This window comes from Cyclopterus lumpus, chromosome 13 (genome assembly GCF_009769545.1).
Source record: "Cyclopterus lumpus isolate fCycLum1 chromosome 13, fCycLum1.pri, whole genome shotgun sequence".
Taxonomy (NCBI): domain Eukaryota; kingdom Metazoa; phylum Chordata; class Actinopteri; order Perciformes; family Cyclopteridae; genus Cyclopterus; species Cyclopterus lumpus.
Window position 1 is genome coordinate 1,471,606 of NC_046978.1, and position 24,290 is coordinate 1,495,895.

Sequence of the window (24,290 nt, forward strand, 5' to 3'; positions counted from 1 at the left end):
CCTGTCGAACTGTTGGACTGTCAGCGTGTCAGGGAAATCTGAATTTCCATAGAAGCTGGTCACAGCATGCTTTTCTGTGGAAGTATTAAGATTCTGGTCAAAGCACGTTAAGATGATTAAAACTCATCACACTGACATATTTGGCACTCATGCATACCTTCTTTGTCTTTTTCCTTTTCTTTCTTTCTCTCTCTCTCTCACACACACACATTACATTTACATTACATGTCATTTAGCTGACGCTTTTATCCAAAGCGACTTACAGTGCATTAAACCATGAGTCCAAACTCAGAACAACAAGAATCAAGCAAGTACAATTTCTTCAATAACGTTAAACTACAGAGTACTATCAGTAAGAGCCATTTAACACACACACACACACACACACACACACACACACACACACACACGCACACATAAGATCTCACTGGTAATCAAATCCCTCTCCTTGAAGAGTCTTAAATACCATCTCCAGTCAATATGGAACAATACATTTGTCTCAACCACACTTTAAAGACACTGTGTCCTCACTTTGGCTCTGAATGTGTCTAAGTGTGTGTGTAAGTGTGTGTCTGCTAATGTAATAAGTTGAGATCAAAGCTGGTCAGTATGTAAGCGTTTCTGTTGAACATTCTCTTGCATGTGGCCTTTATATAAATGTACTCATACAAACCAGCTAGGATTGAGGTCAGAAGGGTGTGTGTGTGTGTGTGTGTGTGTGCATGCGAGTAAATGCATGTTTACAGAATCCTCGACTCATTTCCTTTTAAGGTTGAGTGCCTCATCAAGCACATCTGGGCCACTTTATAGGGTTAGAACAAAGTTTAGGAGACAAGGAAGTAGAGGAAGGACTGATAGCCTCTGAGTTTACAGGCTGTGGTCACCTGACTACTACAGCACCAAATTAGAGTCTACCCTCTTACAATCTTATCTCATGCTTTCTTTTAAACGTTGTATTGTTGCTTGCCAACTGCAAATGCACCTACTTGTTGAAACTCAGTAGAAAGATTTTGGATGTTTTACACCGATACACTGAGGTCGCTTTTCCAACTGTAGTTTGGTTTACCAATTCTGGACAAAAAAATATTTTAGTTCCGATGTGTCTGATGTTCACACTGAACTATAACAATTAAATCAAGAGCAGTGTCTCATATTGACTGGCTGGCACTACCTTTGTGTCCTGCTTTTCGACAGTAAGTTGTTGGTGAATCTTTTTTTGAGAACAATTTATGAAGCAATATTTGTTATAGAGGCAAAAAGTAGTATTTCAGGCAATATCACCATATTCACTGGTGGTGTGGGAACACATTCTTATTGACAGTGGCAGTCTAGTGGAGGGGACACCAGGGAGCTACCCTTTTGAACCTCCATTTTGTACATTTGGACACTCGAGTGTCTGAGGATTAAGTGTGTGGTGGATGCGGATGAAGGCAAGAGCTTTTCCCTATCGACTTGTACTCCGCTTGACCGGTTATCTCGCTTAAAGCCAGAGGACATTCAAGTTAGCAGATACATCACACCGGCCACATTTATGCCGTCTCATCTTGGTCTGAGTCTGAGCTAATTTCTGAGCTAAGTTGATGCCAGGAAAATGCTCTTCAAGTGGTTCAATGTGATGCTCTTGGTCTTAATCTGCAGTACATTTATGTTTATATATTTCAGGGTCATTAAATTAGTAGAAATGTATGTCTTCTCGGTAGTTCGAGCAGCAGCTACAGAGGTGCTTGCTGTCTGCAAACGCACAGCTGGGTACTCAGGAGGACTTAAGAGATTGCTACTCAAAGAAGTTATTGCCATCAGGAGCATCTAAAATAGACTTGATACCAACATCAAAACACACTAATAATGAAAGATAATTTAGCAAATTATGATTTAACATGATGTTTGATTGGTGCTGTTTATTATTAAGCATTATCTTAGAGACACATGAAGCTGTGGTCATATTCAGTGTAATATCAGTCTGTATGGGAAGCACATGTGTTACTGACTTGGATCATATTTCCTGATCAATAGTCTTTTCCCGCTCCACCTGGTTTAGCAGCTTTTCTCAGGAATCCAAATCCAAAATCCAAAGATGTATGATATCAGACAGCAAAATCAATATAAAAAATAAACACAAAGAAAAATCGATCAAGTTCTGAAGTCCGCTGTGCTTCTGTTCACTATTAATATCCTGATGTGTGCACTGTTAGAGTGATTCTTTTAACCTTTCCAAAAACTAAATGAAATAGCTCCTAAAATGTTCTGTCTGTGCAATCAAAATCACTTATTACTTCATGTAAGTCTGCACTGCAGACGGAGAAACGCAGATGATGAAAACAAGATTTGAAAAGGATCAAAGAATAATGATTTTAGGGGGAAAACAGTGACATGAATAATGATTACAGCGTGTTAACAGCGTGTCTTTTATTTCTTTGGAGATGGGGAGCTGTTATATTCCTATATCAAACATAAATGTAAAATAGCTCCCAATCTCTGGAAACCTAACCAAACCTTTTCTTTTTTTTTTTTAAAGAGAGGATCCAAAATGGACCGAAGGAAAATGAGACCTGATCTGACATTTAGGCGACCTTATTAGATCCCATTTACACAATTAATTTCAAGTGTCACATCTCAAATACACATGCATTTTAATACACTCAGCCACATGATGTACTGTATTTTTCTCCATTTGCCAGTCAGCTACCTACTGTAACACTTGTGCAGAACACAAGCCTGAATAACCCTCACATGGACTACAAGCGAGGACATCATTTGTCTTCAACGTCTTCGAGGCTCCTTCTGACGCCGCTGCCGTCGGAGAACACCCTCACTGAAGGGGCACAACGCTCCTCTAATTAACAAGCAGCCAGCGAAAGGTCATAATGTCATTTTCCCTGCGTGTCCCAGTTCACACGCATGAAAAAACATATTTTTCTCTGGTGATCATTGGGACACACGTGACGGTGAGTCTGTTCGAGTATTAGATGAATGAGAGCAACACCGATTTGAAATAGTGGTAAAATTAAGTGTTGGTCTTTATTCAATCTCTTTTCCCTATATAATGTCATCTGATTTGCTGCCCCTCATGGTTTTTCCTTTTATCGAGTCAACCTCAGTCTACTCCATAGCTCACTACCTCACAAATGCCTCTCTTTCTCTCTGCCTCTCTCAGTTCTGGTTGTTTTAGCTATTAGCTGACATGTCGATACCATCTCAGACACCTGTTCTCTCCTTTCAATGCTGCTTCTCCTCATTCTCTCTCTCTGCCTCTCTCTTCCTCCCTTGCTCCCGCTGCCTCTTCTCCTCCTTCCTCTTATCTGTTCGACAGGTCTTGAGAGAACAAATTAGACCTGCTAAATTAAGCCACACACCGACACACACACTGCTCCCGTCTAGCTGAAGGGAATCTGTGAGTGTGTGAAAGATGGAGAGATATAAACACACTCAAACACGGGAGATATTTGAAAGATGGGGAATGAGGAATAACAATGGGTGAGTAGGGAGGGAAGACGGAGAGAAGCAGTCATCCTTTTAGTTTGTTGCCACCATGTTGGTTGAAGTTTCTCTCTTGTATTTTTGATTGAGGTCGTTAAGGGCTCATCTGGCTCAAACACACAGTCTATGACTGGGTTTCACTCACACTGTGTGCCATGTTTGCCGGTCGCCGTAGAAACCTAGGACACATTGATTTGTTTAAGGTCATCTGCATTTCTGGGATAGTCTTGATTTCATTTGCATTTCATATTGCAGAAATCAGTCACAATGAGTTATGGTTAGTTCTTAGCTCTTATTTGAGGTTTTGCACAGTAAATCATATTTACCTACATATAAAAAACTACTTTCCTTTTACTTTAAAACTACCTCCAACTCAACCGGCTATAGCTTACAGATTAATGCATGAATACTACTAATAATAATCCAATAATGTAATAAATTATATATCTTTTGACACTCCCCATTTACTGTAGTTTGAATGGCATTTTCCAAAAGCTACAGTGTTGTTTTAGGGATTGACTGGCACCGTTAAAAAAAGTTTTTTTTAAGTACTGACCCAAACCTGATTAGTTGGTCTTTTTTAATGGGATTTGTTGACAATAAGAAACACATAGAATAATGACAGCCTTATCCTACACATCTTTTTTTGCTGGGGATGTGTAGAGTTCTTTGTACAAATTGTGATGAGAGCCATGGTAACTAATTTCACAGCCGCTATAATGTCAACACGACTGTATAACAGTGAAGGGTGGTCTGTAAATACGGAATATTTCTCTCTCGCCTCTCTCTCTCTGACTTGCCCTTTACTCCATCTGTGCCAATATATTTTTTTTGCTTAGATAATAAGCGATGCCACCAGTTCACCCCTGCTTGTGATGCTGTGTCTTGTCTCCTCGCTCTCCTCTGCAGTCATAAAAGAGGAAGCCAGGGAACATTACAACAGCTGTTCTTTCCCCTCCCCTTTTCCTTCTGATTAGAGAACGGGAGAACATCTTCAAATCAGAGTCCCTCTCTTTCTTCTCGCCTCTCCCTGACAGACTGACAAAGCTAATCTCTTTATCCATTCGTTTGACAGCCTTTAAGAGAACACTTTCTCATCCTCACCCTCCCTCCTGCCCCTCTTTGCTGTCTCCCTCCACCTCTCCTCAACTGTCAAGTGGATGTGTGATAAAAGAACTGTTGGCTAATACCTCTTGGCATTTTACCAACGGTGTCACCAAATCCTCCCTCTCTCCCATCTTTATATCTCCCTCCTATCCTCCCATCTCTTTTTTTATTGTGGAGGTAAAATAATGAAAGAAGCATTTAATAACCCAGAGCATTGCAGTGGTACTCTATAAAAAATAATCAAAACTTGAAGCTGTGTCCTAAATAACAGCTCATGATTCATCACCACCGAGTGTGTGTGTGTGTGCGTGTGTGTGTGTGTGTTTATAGTGCGTCTGTTTGTCTGAGTAAAAGTGCACGTCTCACCATCAGTGAGTAGCAGACTTTGAATCCTGGCTTTGCAACAAAGTAATCGTCAGACTTGAAGGTGACTCTGAGCTTGTTGCTTTTGGAGTTGAGACTAGGCGGTGCCTTCTGCCCACACCAGCGACCCCAAATTATAGTGCTGGTCTCTGATTGGTCCTCCACTTCAACAAAGTCATACCTAGAGCGAGAGACATTGAGATGGAGATGGACACGTGGATGAACGTGTGGGAGGGAAGAGGAAAAGATGAAGGATGACAATTGTAGACAAAAAAAATAGTAAATGTCCATCTTTGCAGCTGAAAAGAAATTATGAATAGACTCACAAATGTAAGAAAAAACATTTTGGAAAAGCAGAAGGCAGATACAATGTAATCTTTTCTTTGTAGTTTTCATTCCTTTTGGTAAAAACAATATTGCACTCGCTGTGATTGCTGCCAGTCCCAGGTTAGCTTAGCTTAGCATAAAGAATTGGCAGGAGATTGTGTTACCTTTGGATGGAGACAGGTTAGCTGTTTCACGTTTTAATTATATGGTAAGTTAACTTAAGTTCCAGCTTCATATTGTACATATATAAGATATATAAGAAAGCTAATACACTTTAAACATGTTTTCAGATCTCAGCAACGTTGGTGAGTACAGTAATATTGTCAAAAACAATAAACAATTTGTGATAAACTAAGTTTCATTTAAGTCATCATGTACATTTAGCTATAATTTACATTAGTGATCTTTAGGGACCAAAACTGTGATTTATTATTGATTTATTTTATGATTTATTCTCAACGCACTGGGCCACCTTTCCAAATCTACTCTCCCCCTGCTGCTCCCCGTTGTCTTTTCATCAAAGTGCTCTCAAAGAGGGCTGAGTTGCATAGGGGGATTAAAACGTCTATTTTCTCGCCTCAACCCAAGGACAAACTTCTTATACTTTTTGCCCAGAAAGCAAACTTCAACTATCCGTCTCTGTCATCGTGATTAATTCCTCTAACCTTCTGACATTATTTTCTCTCCTATCTTTTCGATTAAAGCTTCTTGTTGGTGTCCTATTGTGCATATATTAACACACCATATTAAGATACAAGATAAGATATTCAACTTGAGACTTCAGCTCCATAATCTTTCACTCTACTCTCTGTCAATGAACATGGTCCTCTCCATCATGTGTTCACTCACACTCTGGTTCTTTAATCACTGTTGCTTTCATCTGACTTTTCTCCCTTTTATAGCCGCTTGTAACTTCTTCCTCTTTGTGCATCTTTACCTTGATCCTTCTTTCCTCCACTCACGCATGGTCCCTCTTTCCTTTCATCTGCTCCTCTACTCTGCTCTAATAATCTCTTCTGAATTCCATCACTTCTTCTACATCTGTTTTTTTTTCTTTCTGAATCTCATGTTTTACCTGCACAGTCCATTCTCGGCCTCCTCCAGGCCAAAGTGTCCGTCAAACTCCAAGTGAATGCGGCTCCCTGGTGGCGACAGCAGTTTCCATGACAACAGCAGATTGCGGGGGTAAGCGTTGGGGAAGCGTGGGCTGTGGATGGCTCCGCCCACTGACGTTACTGTGACGTTTTCCTCTTTGCGGTAAAAGTCTGTGGTGAGGCGATTGCTGTCTGTTAGTTACAACTAATCAGGTAGTTACTCCAGTTGTAAATAATCACAAGCAAAGCAGACAAATACATGCAAAATAATGACTTTTATAGAAGAGAGAAACAAAAGCCCAAACGCATACATGGACGAACAATACAAAACCAAAAGTGACATCAGTGTAATGATAACATGACCTTAGCAAAGGTACTTTAATTCTAGCACTTATAAAGCTTTTAGCTTAATGTATAAAGACTTAATGGAATAGTTTCTGGAAACACACTGATGCACTTTCTTGCCAAGTATTAAATTAGTGGATGATATAACACACATATCTGTGCCTTCAATATGAACTTGCAGCCAGCAGCCGGTAAGATTATCTTTGGAGACTGAAGATGGCTAACCTGGCTCTCTCTGAAGGTAAAGTAATCCACCTAAAAGTGCAGTTAGACGGACAAGACAAACAAGATGTAATGTGTTAATTAGCAAGCCTTCAAGGTGGTGGGCAGATATTTCAACCTTCAGACAGAGGGAATTTGTTTCCCTGTTTTTCCAGTCTTTATTCTTTATTTTGGGTTCATATTTACAGACATATATGTAAGGTTGTTATCCTTCTGTCCAACTCTTTGCAAGAAAGTGAATTTTGCTTATTTTCCAAAGTGATGAGCTATTCCTTGAACTGTGTGCTTTCCAGTGATGGTCTGTAGAGTTTTGTAGTGTGAAAAGAAAACAAAGTACAGAAGAAAAGAATAACCCATCTCACCTCTATCGAGATTCTATAGACTTTAAAAGAAGGCTCGATTGTGGATCTGCTGGACATTGTGTTTTTGAGGATGTTTATTGACATGTTTGTGAATCTGTCCTTGTTTCAAAGTGTCGGTCTGACCTTATCACACCAATTAGATTTCGTTATCGCTTACAAGAGGAACATTTGGCCTGATGGTGGTTCCAGAGAAAAGGTCAAGGCTTCAACAAACATATTGAGAAGCAATCTCTGACGGTTATGAATATCAACAGCAAATTTGAGAGTAAAACTGATCATGGCCCAACACGTTTAAGGAGAAATTAGGGATTCACCAAAACCATTACTAATAATTCTCTGATGACCAAGAATCACATCGTATTTTATGGCAGCCCTTGAGAACAACAAATAGACAAATCCAAAAAGAGAAAGAACAAGAAAACAATGTACCTGTCATGGGCTGTGCTTACTAACTTCATTGTTTTACTTATCTCCATTATGATGTTTTTTAAAGTAAGTATTGATTTTTAGTAGTATTTAAGAGTATAATAATTGCTCTTAGGTACTGATGAACATCATAATCATCATTAGTCATACTGATAATTAATCAGTTTCATATTGCACAATATACATTTTCATTAATTAGTCATTTTATTGCTGACTTTCTGAAAAGGTGAAATACACAGACACTCACACAGTCTAAGGTCAGGCTGTATGCTAAAGTGGGCTGACAGGGCTGTATTTTCTGAGCTGTGGGTGGTTTTTGAGGGAGAGAGCTGAATGCATAATCAAGCCACTGCAGCCTGCACCCCTGGGAGATGATGATGAAGCTGTGGCCCTTTACTCTACCTTTTCACTGCAAACCTCCCTTAATTCCTCCTCCTATTCTATGCCATCTTTCCCTCTCTCCCTTCTTCTTCTTCTTCTTCTTCTTCTTCTTCTTCTTCTTCTTCTTCTTCTTCTTCTTTGCTTCAGTCAGTAATTCTGTCTCATCGGTCATTCTTCGGAACATACACCCCCTGCTAATTCTGTGTGTGTGTGTGTATAGTTGGAGGAGCTCAGCCCGACAGAGAGAGCAGAGCAGATGCGCTCTGCAGCGTGATAATAAATTACATCAAAACATTAGAAAATACTAATGCAAGGCACTAGTAACACCGCGGCTTATCAATACTACTACTATCTTTTATTATTTAGTGCCGGGGCCCGTTCTCTTGGTGCAAGAATATCCATTCCCTGTGTAGATAACAATTACTTTTTTTTCAAAGCTAAGGAAAACATAACATTTCTTAGTTTCTAGTGATTATTCACTAATGCAAATAGTTATGCATATTATATTCAATATCTGCCAATAAATCCCCCTAAATGTTACACACTGTATTGAGACTCTTAGACCTGAATTCAACTGTGAAACTCCATACTGATGGATCTCCATGTTTCTACACTTTGTTACTATTTTTTTCATCGTACACGCCCAGTGAAAAATAATGCCCACAGGCAGTCATTGAAATCCCGTCTCATATTAATAAATTCTGACTTTGTGAACCAGCTCATAGTGCAGCTACAACCACTTTCCAAGCCTCTAATTTGCTTGGTACCACATCAAAAACTACACGCAGTAGTCGTTGGCAGTGTTTTTCCCTGGGGAATATCATGAACTTCTGCCTAGTTTTCCTCAGCAATACAAAGAACCTGGCAGTCAAGTAAACAACAACACCAATCAGTAGTGCCAGGATAAATCAGTTCAAAATGTGAACAAAAAAACAACAACAACAACAACAGAGAAACTCACCATATGGCCTTTTTACATTTTGCTTCTATTGTTAATTTGGGCTAGATGTCGAGCAATCATTAATTCAGCTTTGTTTCTTCTGAACTCTGTTGCCCTTCTCCACAATATTGTAGTGGAGAAGGGCAACATGTCCTTCAAGTGTCTGGAGATGTTAATAAGTGAGCTAATGAGTTTCTGTCTATCCACTATAAGGTCATATGATATCTTCTTGCTTGGGAAGGGGTTTTGATATAGATTCAAACTGACAACTGAACCACCTGAATGGGGGAAAGCCCGAGAGTTTAACTAACTTTCTGTAACTAGCTTTCATATATAGTCTGCTCTATGCATTTCTACAAAGATAAGTGTAACTGCAGCAGAGGAACAACAGTAACAGATTTATGTTTCTTTCGCTTGTTCGCACAAATATTGCATTTACCAGTGGACAGAGGAGCTGGACTAAAGGGCGAGACACACGGCTGTTCAGACAGTGTGTGTTGGAAGGCCTGCAATTTCGATTTTTAACAGTGGGATTTAGTGGCATCTAGCGGTGAGTTTGCAGATTGCAAACAACTTAAGAGCCCTCTGCCCAACCCTCCCATTCCACAGTAGGAGCCGGCTCAAATTGTGGCAGCGGCAGCTAGCTGTGGCACTTCCTGTTACAAGCTCAACAACAGCAACAGGAAGTGCCACAGCTAGCTGCCACAATTTGAGCTTGCTCTTTCTTCCTTTCGCTAAGGTGGTCTTCAGGTACCAGTGTTTGGCGGACTCAGTGAAGCTTTACCGATGTAGATAATAATGGTTTATTCTAAGGTAATGAAGCACAACAATTCTTAATTTCAGGTGATTAAATCAACATAATTATCAATATTATATTCCATTTCTCTACATCCTACACACTCCCCTTTAAAGGGAACATGTTCACCTTTTTATGTTAACGTACAATCAGTGCTAATATTAAATATAGTCGTGCTGTATGGACAGAGAAAGCTGATCTCTCCGGCTGCCGAGTCGTGCCAGCGGTGCCAACATGTACCAGGATGTGCAACTTTACTACTTCTGTCAAATATACAAAGTAAACTCACACAACGTTAGGGAAGGAAATATTCTTAGACCTGCTGAATTCAAGCTTCTCTCTTACACTGAAGTCTTGGCTTGATTGCCTCATCTTAAAACATTCTTAATTCAAACTGGACAGGAACAAAAAATAAAACTCACCAAACACCTCTTGGTTAGTTTTTCCAATTCAATTCACGACATCATGAAGTGTAGTTTTGTCAGAATAAATTCTATCTTGACGGCTCTGCAAACCGTGCCGGCTACCCCGCGAGCAACTGTCCGGCTGTAGCGGCTCGTTGGCGGCTCTCACTCCTCCAGAAACTTAATACAATGCCAACAATCGCCCGGCTGGTCTTTCCCAATCTATTTCTCGAGATCCCAAAGAAGATCTCCAGCACACCTCTGTCCCAGTGAGGACTAAAACTTTCATGCCTAGTCAGGCACACACGTCTCTCTCTCTCTTTCTCTCTCTCTCTCTCTGTGTTATCATCGGCTCCAGCATCCAACAAAAACGGCCCACGCTGACATTTATCACCGCAGAATGATTCAGTGTCTGTTGGCATCTGAAGGCAATTTGAGCAAAGGCTCCACCAGTTTGTGTTTGCTTCTGACAGCTCATGACCGGCCCCGTCCTCCCCGCTGCAGCCGCCGCGGCCTCAAGCAGCCTCTTCGGCTGAATATCCTAGCCAGTCAAAACACTGTAAAATCGACACTGTAAAATTCCTTCTCCATAACATCCTCTGCACTCATATTTTGGGATGCCATTTTCACTGCTGGAAATGTAACTTAAACAAAGATTTGGAGCAGTACAGCGCCTCGCTGCTACAGAAGCTGAAGTAGCACTTCTTCTGCAGAACAACAGATTCTGCTGCTGAGCGCCAGAGACACAGATAACATTGGTAACAACTGCAGGTGTTTTTCACACCATATGCCTAACTTGGATAGGTAGAGATGAGGTTGAAAATGGGCAACTTCTCCTACTTAACATATCAGTAGAGGAGGAGAAACTGAAGTGAGGTCAGCGAGCAAAAGATTAAAGTCAAAAGGAACTCACAGTGGGTGGTGTGAAAATGGTGGGCAAACGCTGCTTTGTTCAATACGTGCATAGTAACAACTGGTTATATAGCAGCAGTCCTAGGTCTTCTGTTTTCCATTTTTAAATGATGAATACAGATTAATGCTAAGTGCTGAGAGTTATTTCCTCTCACTCAGGCGTACATGCCAGTGGGCTGTTGGCTGTGGTCTGCGGGGCCTTCAAATACAACACAGGCGGCGTAGCAGACTGCCTTCGTCACTACTGACGTGGGTTTGTTGTGTCTGGGCCTCGAGTTCTTTCAGTGAACCGTGAACAGGATGCTCATCAGATTTAATTTAGTTTGATCTCTGTATGTTTGTCCATGTTTTTGCCAATTTAATTGTTTTGTCCCGGATACTGAAAACTTAATTTATCCAGCTGCGTAAGAGACACATCCAGCATTTGTTTGTCCTGTGGACATTTTGTGGCAATGTACAATCCTTCTGAAATGCTTTGGCTTTACATTACATTACATGTCATTTAGCTGACACTTTTATCCAAAGCGACTTACAATAAGTGCATTAAACCATGAGTACAAACAAGAATCAGGAAAGTAACGTTTCTTCAAGAAAGCCAAACTACAAAATGACATAAGTAAGTCCCAATCAAGTGCCACTGAAGTGCTAATCTGTTTTTATTCAAGGTATAGTCGGAAAAGATGTGTTTTTAGTTTCTGGCGGAAGATGTAGAGACTTTCTGCTGTTTAGTTGCTGATTGGTTCATGCATAGGGTTGCAAAGGGGCGGAAAGTTTCCGGTAAATTTGTGCCTAAGTTTTTTTGCAAAAGCATATAACAGGGAACTTAAATGTAGTTGAGAACAAGACTATGCACGCCTAGCTCAGCTGGACCCTGAATGCAGCTGGTTGGGAACATTGTCTGCCAGAAACATAAACGTAAACATAAAACGTTCTGTTGTGTTTGAACGTCTTTGTCATCAGTGTTGTCTGAACGTTTCAGCCCTTTGCCTGGCAAGTGTGAGAGCGCCGAGTTGCGTGGAGGCCAAGAGCGGTATTGCAGACAGATAGAGATTTAAATTATAGCTCGCAACATATTGAAAAAAATAACTGAACTAGTTAATTTTTTGGAGCGAACTGAACTAGTTCATGTAGAAAGTGAACTTTCCCAACACTGTTTGTCATTACCTAGCATATTGATTACTTGGTAAACTGAAGCCATGTTCATTTTAATACCAAGTTTATTTGTATACAGTAGACTAACTTTTTACAGCAGTGAGGAGGAAGTTGATGAGTTCCAGGAAGAAAGCATTTAGACCTGAAAGGATTCAGGGAAAAACACAAAAAAAATTGTGTTGGGGGGTGGTGATCATAGGGAATACACCTTTTTTATTCAACGTTCATGTTTTTGTTGTTGAATAAAGTTCTACTCACAAAATGTAAAAAAAGTAAAAAATGTCATTTTTAAAAGTTCTATTATAAATGTTTGCATGCATGTCTGCTTATGACAAGGTACATACAGTTAAATTACCCCAACATTTCCAGTTTATTCCTGTTTATTCCCGTTAATTCCCGTGGAAAGTTTCCAACTTTGAATATTCCTGGAATTTTGCAACCCTGTTCATGCAAATGTTACAAAGATGAGAAAAGACAATTCTGTTGAATATCCAGCCCAGAGAATGGACATTACTGGAAACTGGCAATTATATTATGTATGCCTGCTTTGCAAATAAGTGTAAGGATATGATTTGAGTAAAAGGGTGAAATGGAATCGGGGCCGAGCAAAATCCTGCACCCAACACATAGAGCATTAATATTGTCATTAACGTACAGTGCATGTCAACCACACTTATGGGTGAACTGTCAATCCCTGACTGGAAGAACAGTCACATATTTAATGTAGAAACATAAATCACATTTATTTGAATGTGTCCAAGGGCACGGGATGAATGAAATTATGAGAGAGCTGTTATTACTGAGCCTAACCATGCATGAAAAGACATGTTCTTCCAGTAAATCACCTCCAAATATGTAACCAAATAAAGTTTAATTGGTGTCTCTCACTTGCCCACTCTCTTCTTCAATCATGTAATTTCTCTTTAAGACAACTCCTGTGGTCAGTTACATTAACACACAACATTGTATTATCATTTAATTTAATTGCCATTGTTTTACTAAACAATAACTATCACTGCTACTCTGACGCCTGATGTGACATGGGAAACCCACAACAAAAAACATATGTTCTGTGTTTTAATTTGTAGCTGTCTTATTAAACAGTGGCAGCCATAATGGCCCTAATTTGGATAAAGAAAGTGTTTTTACAGGAGTGTTAAAGCTAATCTGCTTTAGTCGACAATCCTGCGGAAGAGGGAGTGAAGGATGACTAAACAGTCTCTTGTATCTTTTATGTGGATAAATACTACTGTTTCTAAATGTACTGCACCACATTTCCATCTTCGTCTATCTATGGATGTATCCATGGTTTTCTTTCATAAGCCTTTACAACATAACACCACAGCACATAAGGCAATCTAATGCTTACCTTTTAAAGCAACAACAACTTGAGAATCAGTCACATTAAAGGATGTATTTTACTGGACTTTTGTTCTAAACCAGTTGCATAACCCAAATCTCTTCTGAACTTGACAGGAAGTTAATGTTCTGCAATCTCAGGAAACCAGATGATGTCAGAAGGACCGATAATATCACCGGCACTCCCACCCCGAGATTTAAACACCACACACACAAACCTTCTGTAACTGGCAATTACGCTTTCAGTCTCCTGATCTGACACTTGTGACAATGATTGCTGTCTGATTGTGTGATCTCTGTGTGTGTGTGTGTGTGTGTATCTATTAAAGTGTCTCTTCGGGTGTGAGGTTGCAAGAAAAAGTTCTTGATTATTCGCATCGACGCACCGCTGCCAGGATGTATGTGGGTAAATTCTCACAAATTAAACTCGGCTCTCCCACCTCTAGTGCCAGCAGGGTGTGATGTTCTTCATTGCTCTGAGATCTATTTCTGATCCAAGTGCCAATCACACTCTAATCACCCAGCAACCAATGTGCACCAGAGACCAAAACCTATCTCAGTGGAGAAAAAGTACTGAAGTCATAAGAAAAGAACTGATAATGTAGACGAGATATTACATTTCATATTTCTGTCCCAAATAAAAGTGCCACACGTGCACATACTTGTATTGAACTTCATCCCTTTTTAATCTAAGTCTCTATTCTGTGTCGACCAAACAATAGTTTTCTTGAGTGACAGTTTGATATGTTATCACTGAGAGACACACTCCCACAGGACATTACCTATAACTAGGCAACCCCATTTCCTACATCTGTCATCCCGTCTAACATATCCTGTCTGACTTTCATCTACTCAAAATGAATTCTCCTAAGCCCCGACACAAACTAAAGGGACACACATAATACACTCACGCTCAGCTGTGAAGAACTCCCCTGGGACATGCAATGTTGCTGTTCTTGTTCTTGGTGGCATTCCCACTTTCTGTCTAAAAAGTAGCCGTTTTTAACTTTCAAGGGATGGGATTTGCTGTTCTTTGAGAATATTAAATTATTTTAAAAATAAGTAATTACACCCGTTTCATAAAATCCTCCAAAAATCGTTTCGTCATAGTTTGACATTTTGGGAAATATTCTGATTTTCTTTCTGCAGAAAGATAGATTAGACACCACTCTCATATCTGTCCATTCAATCTAATACTGCCAGCAGCTGGTTAGCCTAGCATCTTGAACAGTGCAAAGATAACACAACCTGCTAATCCACCAACCACTTATTAACACGTTATATCTGTCATTTGTTTGTGTAAAAAAAAAGAAAGAAAATGACAAAATAAATAAGTTGTTTTACAAGGGGCCAAATGCCAGACTATTTCTTGGCTGGTCACAGTAACTGTCTGGTGTCTCAGACTACGTTTATTTTCCAAAATGCTTTATTATGAAGGGAATGTTAAAGACATGTGTTGGGAAAAGTCTGACATATTAAGGACAACAATATTTAATAAACAGCCGGCATGCTGCATGGTAGTTTGTATGCAGCATTTGATTACTTCAACTTCATTTGTATTTTGAGACGGCATCTGGGTCAACCGCTGAGTCTAGTAAATAGGGATTGAATTTTTGTGAGGATGATTCTTGCCAATTTGGCTTTAGCAAAGATTAATCCAGTAATATGATACAGAAATATTTAATAATGAAAAAAAGAGAGTCACTTAAACAACTCCCCTTCTCTATTGCTGTCTATTGTGATTATCTATTATTATTATCAGTATTATTGCAGACCCATTTGCTGTCATACCTCGTTATCTGATGAATTGTTTATTCATCTGTGTGTGGCAACAGAATGTAAAACATTGCCGATTAGCAGCAAAACTGCTGCCTAACAACGTGAGCATGTGTGCCCTTGTGCGTGGGTGTGTTGTGGGTTTGTGTGTGCCCATTTTTTTCGCACAATTATATATGTCTGTGTTTGTGTGCGTCTGTTCATGCATTGGTTGTTGATGCAGGAAGCTGTCCTTCCCACCCATGAGAAATAACCAAAGCCTTTTCCATCTGGCTAAATGTTAGCTCACGTCCTGTGTGTGTGTGTGTGTGTGTGTGTGTGTGTGTGTGTGTGTGCTTGACCGTGCATGCGTGTGTGTGCGCGCATCATTATGCTGCTAATCAAAGCCTGTGCTGCCTCCACTGTTTTGCCACTCTCTCATGACAAATCAGCTTTAAATATACTCCCTTGTTGCTCAGTCACGCCCACTCAAGCACAGAGGCATGAAAAAGACACACACACACACACACACACACACACACACACACACACACACACACACACACACACACACACACACACCCTGGAGGTTAACACTGTATGCCGAGGGGTGTCAGCTTTGGTCAGCATCGGTTCTCTCCCCACATTTCTCCTCCCCTCTCTTCTTTGCTTCCTCTGTTCTCTCCATCCTGCAGCATCTTCTCTAACTCTCCTTCCCTCTCTTTTTGACCATGTCAGAAACACTGAGGCTCTAATATAAAAAAAATAAAAGAACCAAATGGACACCAGATGTACATTCTCACATTTTCAAGTATTTCACACCTCAGCGATCAAGTCCAACCCTCTCACTCCCTGTGGCGTGACCATCGATTTGACTTGAAAATGGTCTAAAAACATAGTGTGTCACTACATTATCTCTCTTCCTCCTCCTGTGTCTAATACATGACTCTTTTCTTTCAGATTAACATTTTGGTGCAGCCCCACCTTTGCTGCTAAAACCAATTAACTTCCATCACTTTCTTTTATGCACAGAGACTGCATGTTTTTTTGCAGTCAGTGTAAAAGTGTGGGGAATTGGGATTCTGAAGTGGAGCGATGGCATGGAGAAGAAGGCAGAATATAGAAGGGGTTAGACTAACTAACTGCAATTATGATCAAGAAGGAGAATACATGTTTAAAGAAAGGGTGTGTGGGAGTGTCCGTTGCATTAGGCAGGCCACAGAGGCACTGATGTGTGTTCCATACATGCAGAGGCAGCTGAAGTGCCTATATATATATATATATATATATATATATATATATATATATATAGGCACTTCACTTAAATTATGTTTGAAATGTGTTCAAAAAGCATAAACCATAAGAAATATACATATAAAAACCAAACAGCCATTCCATTTAGGTCTTTTCTTAAAATACTGAATGTGTGTCATTTTTACTGCCTAAAAAAACGTTTTAGATTATTTCTTTGGTGTTTTGGCTTAACAAGAAAAACATTTTTGTTGTTGTAATGTTTCTCTTCTGATAGAATCCTCTACCTTGTGGGTGGGAGGTTTTGGTTTGAATTTGATACGTGCAACATCTGTGTGAGCGGGCACGAATAACTGATGATCCCTGATCCCTAATATCACTTTAATTGTAACGGGAAGGGAGGCGGTTGTGCTCTTTAAAAATAAAAGGTGAAAAAATGTCTTCCAACAAATTCTCACACCAATCCATAAGTTTACAAAAAGAGCGCGGTGGACATCAACTTGACTACATGCAAGACTTCCGCATGCGAGTCACGAGACTAATGACACTAACGCTTAGTTTCAGTTTCACATGGGAAACGAACATCGGCGTCCTGGACAAAAGACCTTTGTTTGTTTGACCCCTCCACATCCCCCTCCATACAACCCCCCCGCCCCCTGTGTGGAGTCACGTAAACTACGTCAGTTGCTCTGGCCATGGGTTGGACATTGATGTGTTATACAGGGAGGTGATGTGCTCCAGTCGCACAGCAGAGCCTTCAGCCTTCAACCCAGAGGCCTGAATCTCAGAAGAAGTTTCCACTAATATGTAAAAAACTTAATGAAATGGAAAAATATGCACAATAGCGGCAGTGTCATCATAATTTAGATTTCCTTACATAAAAAGTGAGGACAATTCTTTAAAAATGTATTTATTCATAACCTTTTCTATCCACTTCCAATTATGGAACTTGTGTAATATGTTGAAGCTTGGCTTGAAACATCTGCTTAGAAATATATTGGTTTCCTGGCGGCATTAGCTTATGAAACTTTCTATTTTGATATTTCTATTTTATGATATTAGTTTACCATTTGACTCATAGTTCTTAGTTTATTCAAAAGAAAAACAATCAGGCAGGGATTTTCATATGAAATACTTATAAGGTATAAGGGACAAACCACATTGAATCTGTCTGCGGAAGGACAAAACAAAAGAAACTCTTGAGGTAGACAAACACTTACTTTATGAGTGTTTTACAGTGATTTTATTCTTCATAGTACACGTGCTTGTCCACCACTTTAATATCAAAACTGCTCCAACACATGAAAATCTGCTGGTTGTAGACCTTGAGATGCTCTAGAATCCAGCCTCCCATAATAGCATATGTCCAAAAAAACCATGTCATGAACAGTGAATACAAATTACAGGGTTCCACGATTTAAAAAGTTTAGACTGAGGCACTCTTTTGTGCAATCCTAAAAACAAATACGGAGCTTACGGGTCGTATTTATTGTCTTCTGTGATCGTAAACGATATGATAAATCTATGTATCCTTGTTTCTTCTCTCAATTTGTTGTCTTTGTTGATGTTGCAAATGGAGCTGGTGTGATGCGAGACACAGATCTGACTTGATCTGACAATAAAGTATAATCATCATCATCATCATCATCATCATCATCGTCAGTACATACTGTATTAGTTAGCCACCCATTTCTCCCTATTTCTCTCTTTGCTTTTGGATCTCTTGCCTACAATTCTTATTTTCAGTGTTAAAGTCAGCATGTGACAATGTGCGTGAGAAAGTGTGTGTGTGTGTGTGTGTGTGTGTGCTTTGTGGGTATGTGGGTGAGCATATACCTCTGTTTGAGGATTTAGAAGATTTTGTGTAAGTGCATTTGTGTGTGAGAGTGTGTGTGTTTCTTTGAAGCCGACACAAAGGCATGTTCTGTGACACGGACAGAAGAGGTTAGACAAACAGCCACAGACATGACCAAAACACTGCTTTCTGAGCTTACCTTAGTCTCAGACTGACCACACAACTCAGACTTAAAAAGGGAGAGGGGGAGCAGAAAGAAAAACAGACAGAGACAAACATGTGGAGAAGGCCAAAGGCAAGGTGAAGAAAGGTTAGGAATCCATCTTGGTTGCATTCATGCCAATAGAGCATATTGAATCGTAAATGAGGTGGGTGAGAGAGAAACAGGGGAAGTGACTGAGCGGGTTAGAGAAGGACAGAGAAGAGAGAAGAAGGGAGTGAAAGGGAAACGGGGAGAGAAAATAAATGCTGGCAAATAATAAACCAGGGAGTGCTGGACGTGGAAAGACATAGAGGGAGACATTGCTGCGGCTACTGTACTGTGAAAAGAACAAGGGAAGTCCACAAAGCCCCGAGATACCGGAACACATCAAACATCGCATGGGATACGCCAAAGAGCATGACTGAGTTCCACTCAGAAATAAGCAACGATAATAACTTCTTTGTGTGCATATGATGCAGTTATCTGCGTGTTTGTGTCTGGATGTCACTCGCTTTGCTGTGATGCGGGCCAATTTGGGCAAAAACATCAGTATTTAGCTTTTATTGTCTATTTCAAAGAGGAAAAACTAAGAAGAGAGGCATCATTGGGAAGCTGTGACTCACTTAACATTTTCTTGGGTACTGGGGCTTTTCCGCGGGTCCTTACATCTTCAGCAGCAAGTCTCAATGGTCCTTTTTGGCCTTTGATTAGCATTAGCATCCACTTAGCTTTTGTGAGTGCCTCTCAGGCATCTATGACTCAACACCTGTTTTGGGGACAAATTAGCCTAATGGCTATACAGAAGAGGGATGAACTGCACTCTGCCAACTAGGGCAGAAAATCTACATTTGAAAGGTTGAAAGGATAACGTCATGAAGTCATTTTTAAAAAACTCAAAGGATGTTACGTGATGTAAACAACTTGAGGATATATACAATTACTTTAATTTACTTATTATTCTGGAGACAAACAGTTTCCAAATGTTATTTTTCCTGGCCCTTAGAGATTACGTGCCCCTTCCTCCAAGCACACACTAACGATTGTCACACTTTTACAACCTGAATTGAAAGACTATACCAGTGTATCTGCACAATTAGGCCACATACCATGTTTTCCAAAGTGGTATTTTTCCGTGACGTACCTGGAGCGACTTTAATTAATGTTTTTTAACTGTAACAATCTACTACATTTTGTATGTGTTAGCCAATACTCAAACATCAAGCACATTTGGTATTCATACGAGGGTCTTTGTCGGTGTGTCCTCAAAGCAAAGTTGAAATTTGTGAGATTAGAAATGGGACACGGCTTTGGTCTTGTTTCTACAAGCTAATCTCTGTATCGCACTACGCTAACATCTCTACGTTCTCCATGTCTTGTGCCAGTCTACTTAGCATGCCTCCGTCCTCTGCTGTGATGTGCTCTTGTTTAACACTTTGGCTTAGCTCGCTGAATAATGCAGAGGAGACCAACAGCTGAGTCAGCACTGAGGACAGGTCAGTGGAGAATGGCTCAAGCAGCAGAGAGAGAGAGAGAGAGATGCTGATATGCATAGCAAAATTCCTAATTCAAAATCTGATGTTTAAATTGAATTGATACACACTTTTGTCGCCTAATTAATAATAACGAGAACATACTACAGGCATACATTCATGATCAAAGTCAGAAAAATCAAATTATCATTTAAATCTGATTACTCTGTATTTGTGTTCATGCATGTGTACATAATCAGTGTATAGCTGGAATTGTTTAGATTTTATTTTCCTCTATAATTTAAAAGTTCTTAATTAGATGAGAAGAAAACAGGAGTATACAAAAATAGGCTTTACCATGTGATTATTTCATACGGAGCAGAACACAATGGCAATATCGTGATATATATTGTTACGATAAGAAATGACCTCATCGTGGATGAAGATTTTGGTCATATCTCCCAGTCCTGTTCATGAAGATAACACACACAAAAAGCAGCAGCTCAGCCACATATAAGTCTAATTAATGTATACCTCACACGGCCTTGCACACACATGCTCATGTGCCACGCACATACTCTGCGACAGTGTCGCACAAACAGAGGGGGGAAGGAGGCGTCAAAAAAACCATCTGACAGAAAGCTCCATCTTGCTAAATGAGGAGGGTGGTAAAGGGAGGAGGACAAGAACAAATAGAGAAAGAGAAAGGAAGGGGTGGAAGGACTGATAGACAAGACAGAAGGAGGGATGGTTAGAGAGCAGAAAGCAGGTGGGTGTAGGACGCCGGCTCAAGTTGTAACGACAGATTGTGAGGAGGGTTTGAGGGAGGGTCAGTATGAGAGAAGCAGAGGATGAGGGATGAGAGTGGCTTGTCTCTGTGTAACCTCCTAAACTGTGATGGAGTGTATTTACCCGCACTTCATCAGCAATACCCTCCCTGTGTGTGTGTGTCTGTACAGTTTGTGTGGCTTGATGCAGAGTGGTGTTCGGCGTCTCTTCCACATTATCTCTTTGTGCGATGCTGGAACTGTACTAAAAAGTATAAGAATAATAAGAGAGACTGTGGCTCAGTGGATAGCAGGATCCTTCAATTAGAGGATCGGCCGTTCGATCCCCGGCTCTGCTAGTCGATGTGTCTTTGAGCAAGACACTTAACCCCGCATTGTCCCTTAGCTAAATGAAATGTAATGTAAAGAATGTGACTCAGCAGACATCTGAGGGTGAATTTCTTTTTGTTTGAGGCCGGCATAATGGCTGGGCCTTTGTAATACTTTTCACATATGAAGAACTGCCAGAGGAGTCTACAGATATTTCTGACTTCTGTCAAGAATAGCATCTTAAGAATAGCATCTTAAGAATAGCATCTTAGATGCCACATGGAATTTACAATTGTTGAGCTTCTACACGCACATTTAACACCTCTGTTTCTACATTACGGGCCAATGTGATAAAGTGTGCGTGTGTATGTGTGTGTGTGTGTGTGTGTGTGTGTGTGTGTGTGTGTGCGCTTGAGAGAAAGTATGAAAACCTGTGTGTGTGTGGGTGTGTGTGTATGTGTGTGTGTTTATCGGGCTTGTTAGAGTAGCAGTTGGCTCCTGCTGACAGTTACTGCAGTCTGAACAGCAGGGCTGACGAGGACAATCAATTAGCTCTGCGCACACACACACACACACACACACACACACACACACACACACACACAAAACAGTCCCAATATAATGGACATTTAACTGAACACAAATTGTGTTTCCTTTATCTCTCCCTGACTTTATGTTTCAACATAACTTTATGAACATTAATGTGTGAAATTGGCTGTTGCTGGGCTGTGTTGGCATGTTCATGTCCTTGAGTGTGTACGTGTGTGTTTTAGCTAAGCCCCAGCTGGGGGAGCACAAGTTTATCAAATATCAGCCTTGATTCCTCTCAGGGCTGCTTGGACACAAGATGTACGTTTGTGTGGGTTTACTCTGAGCGTTGTGTGTGTGATGCTCAGCAGATGCTGATGTTTTGATAGCCATCCTGCTTGCAGTCTGTCTGTCTCACATCAGCAGTGTGTGTGTGTGTGGGTAGTCAGAGTGCAAGGTTAATCAGTGGTCTGACTGTCAGTGTGTATCTGACCTTCTATCCACCACTGGGATCACTTATCCTGCTCTAGGCTCCCCATGAGCACACAGCACCACCCTCCTGCCATTTCTTTATCCTTCTCCTTTTTACATTCTTCCTTTCTTCTGCTCTTTTTTTTGCCTGTTAACTTTTCCGTCAGCCTCTCTCGCATTCTTCCCCCCTATTAAATCCCTCTAACAATGCCTCCTCCCTTTTTGCCTGCGCTCCTATCCGTGTCCCCGATCCCCACTCCTCCCTCTCTCCTGCAGTATTTGTATTCTCGACTCCTCTCTCTGCACTCCCTCACATGCTGCTGCTCAGATACCAAATTCAGAGAGTACAAATGTAGAAATGAAAACAGGAGCGGGGACGCTAATGACGACAAGAAGAGACGGAAGGAGAGGGAGAAAGACAGCGGGAGAAATGCTGAGATACACAAATGGAGAATCAGAGAGAGGAGGGAAACATGGGGAGAAACGCTGACAGTTGGAGAGGGAAAGATACAAGTTTGACAGAAGAGAGAAAAAAATGAATATTTTTCATTTGTGTCAGAGCCCCATTGTCAGAGTAACAAAGACATAGCTCTCACAGTGCACTAGAGGAATTCTCTTTTTCTCTCCAACACACACACACACACACACACACACATATATATATATATATATATATATATATATATATATATATATATATATATATATATATATACAAAACACACAAGAAGAATATGCAGTGTTTATCTCCTTCCTTCAGCAGGACCCATCTCCTGGGGTGAGAGCGGTTCCTGCTCTCATCTTCCTGCAGTGTCACTTCTGACATTTGTCATGTTTCTCACCCTCACTTAAGCCCTGGATGCAGAAACCCACTGGTGTCACACCATTTTCTTCAGGATCTGTATCTTGTACTGCAGGTACTGAACTCACTTGAAGCACTTGATTCCTAGGTGTGTTTTTCTTGAGAAAACATCTTAAACTGTACAATGCACTGTGCTGTTTCTCAGAGATTATATCCTTTTAGTGCTGGCCACCTAGACGTATGTGGCCTTTATTCTGACTAACCTGTTCTCTCCCATCCCTCTTCTTTGTCAGATTGGATTCTGAATAAGATATCAAGTAACTGCAATGTAAGCCCAGCCGCTTCATTATTAGATGCTCAGAGAAAATGCTTTGGGAGTGTGATGACGGAGTATAAAGACAGAAAATAACAGGAGGGATGTGAGACGAATGACTCAAACAAACACAGAACTTTCAACCATCACGTCCTAAACGTGTTAAAAACAGCTATCTGTGGCCGGTAGGCCAGGTGTTGTTTATTGTATTCACACAGTTTCACGTTCACTTTACAAACAGCTGAATGTGGCCCTCTATGTGTTTTATGTTTAATTTTCACTGTAGAAACATTTGAACCCACACCATGATGTTTTTATACTTACCGTATATGTTTAGCCGTCTATGTATCTATCTATTTCTTCGATTAATGAGTAAAGTGATAATTACTCTTCTCAAGTTCTCAGAGCCCAAAGGGATGTTGTCAAATAACTTGTTTTGAGTGACGTGATATTTACTTTGTCATAAAACAGAGAAAAGCAACAGCTGCTCACGTTTGAAAAGCTTTTGCTTCAATGACAAACGATGAATACATTTTTTTAAGTTTTTTATTCAAGCAATCAAAAAATAATTTCAGCACTATTTTGACTTCAATTCTATGACCCGCTTTACTTATCTTTGAAAACGTCCTCAGTGGGCAGAACACAAATACATGTCACATGCTGAAGCTCACAAAGCCACCTATAGTGGTGGGTCAAACAAACAAGCATGTTTAGTCCGTATTAGTTGGGAAATAGATACATTCTGAGGATGTTTACAAATCAGGAAATTAATAACTTTCCTTTTGTTGGTGCATGACACATCAATGCTTTGTGCCCCACCCCCCCTCCTCTCTACCTCCTTCTGTTTCATGGATTGGAGTTCCATTCATACATTGTCATATTCATGTAATGTGTTTATGTAACTTTGTAAATGCTGTTCATTCTGTACACATGACATCTA

At 40.3% G+C, this 24,290-nt stretch overlaps 1 protein-coding gene across 1 annotated transcript in view; it reads right to left on the minus strand.

Annotated features, from left to right (window-relative positions):
• Positions 1 to 24,290, minus strand: part of pdgfd (platelet derived growth factor d) — a 45,541-nt gene that overhangs the window by 11,616 nt on the left and 9,635 nt on the right. The window contains exons 2-3 of the mRNA XM_034548755.1: positions 6,350 to 6,539; positions 4,951 to 5,128 (exon numbers count right to left, since the gene is read on the minus strand). Coding sequence (XP_034404646.1) covers positions 4,951 to 5,128; positions 6,350 to 6,539 — 368 coding nt within the window. The remainder of the gene's footprint in view (positions 1 to 4,950; positions 5,129 to 6,349; positions 6,540 to 24,290) is intronic.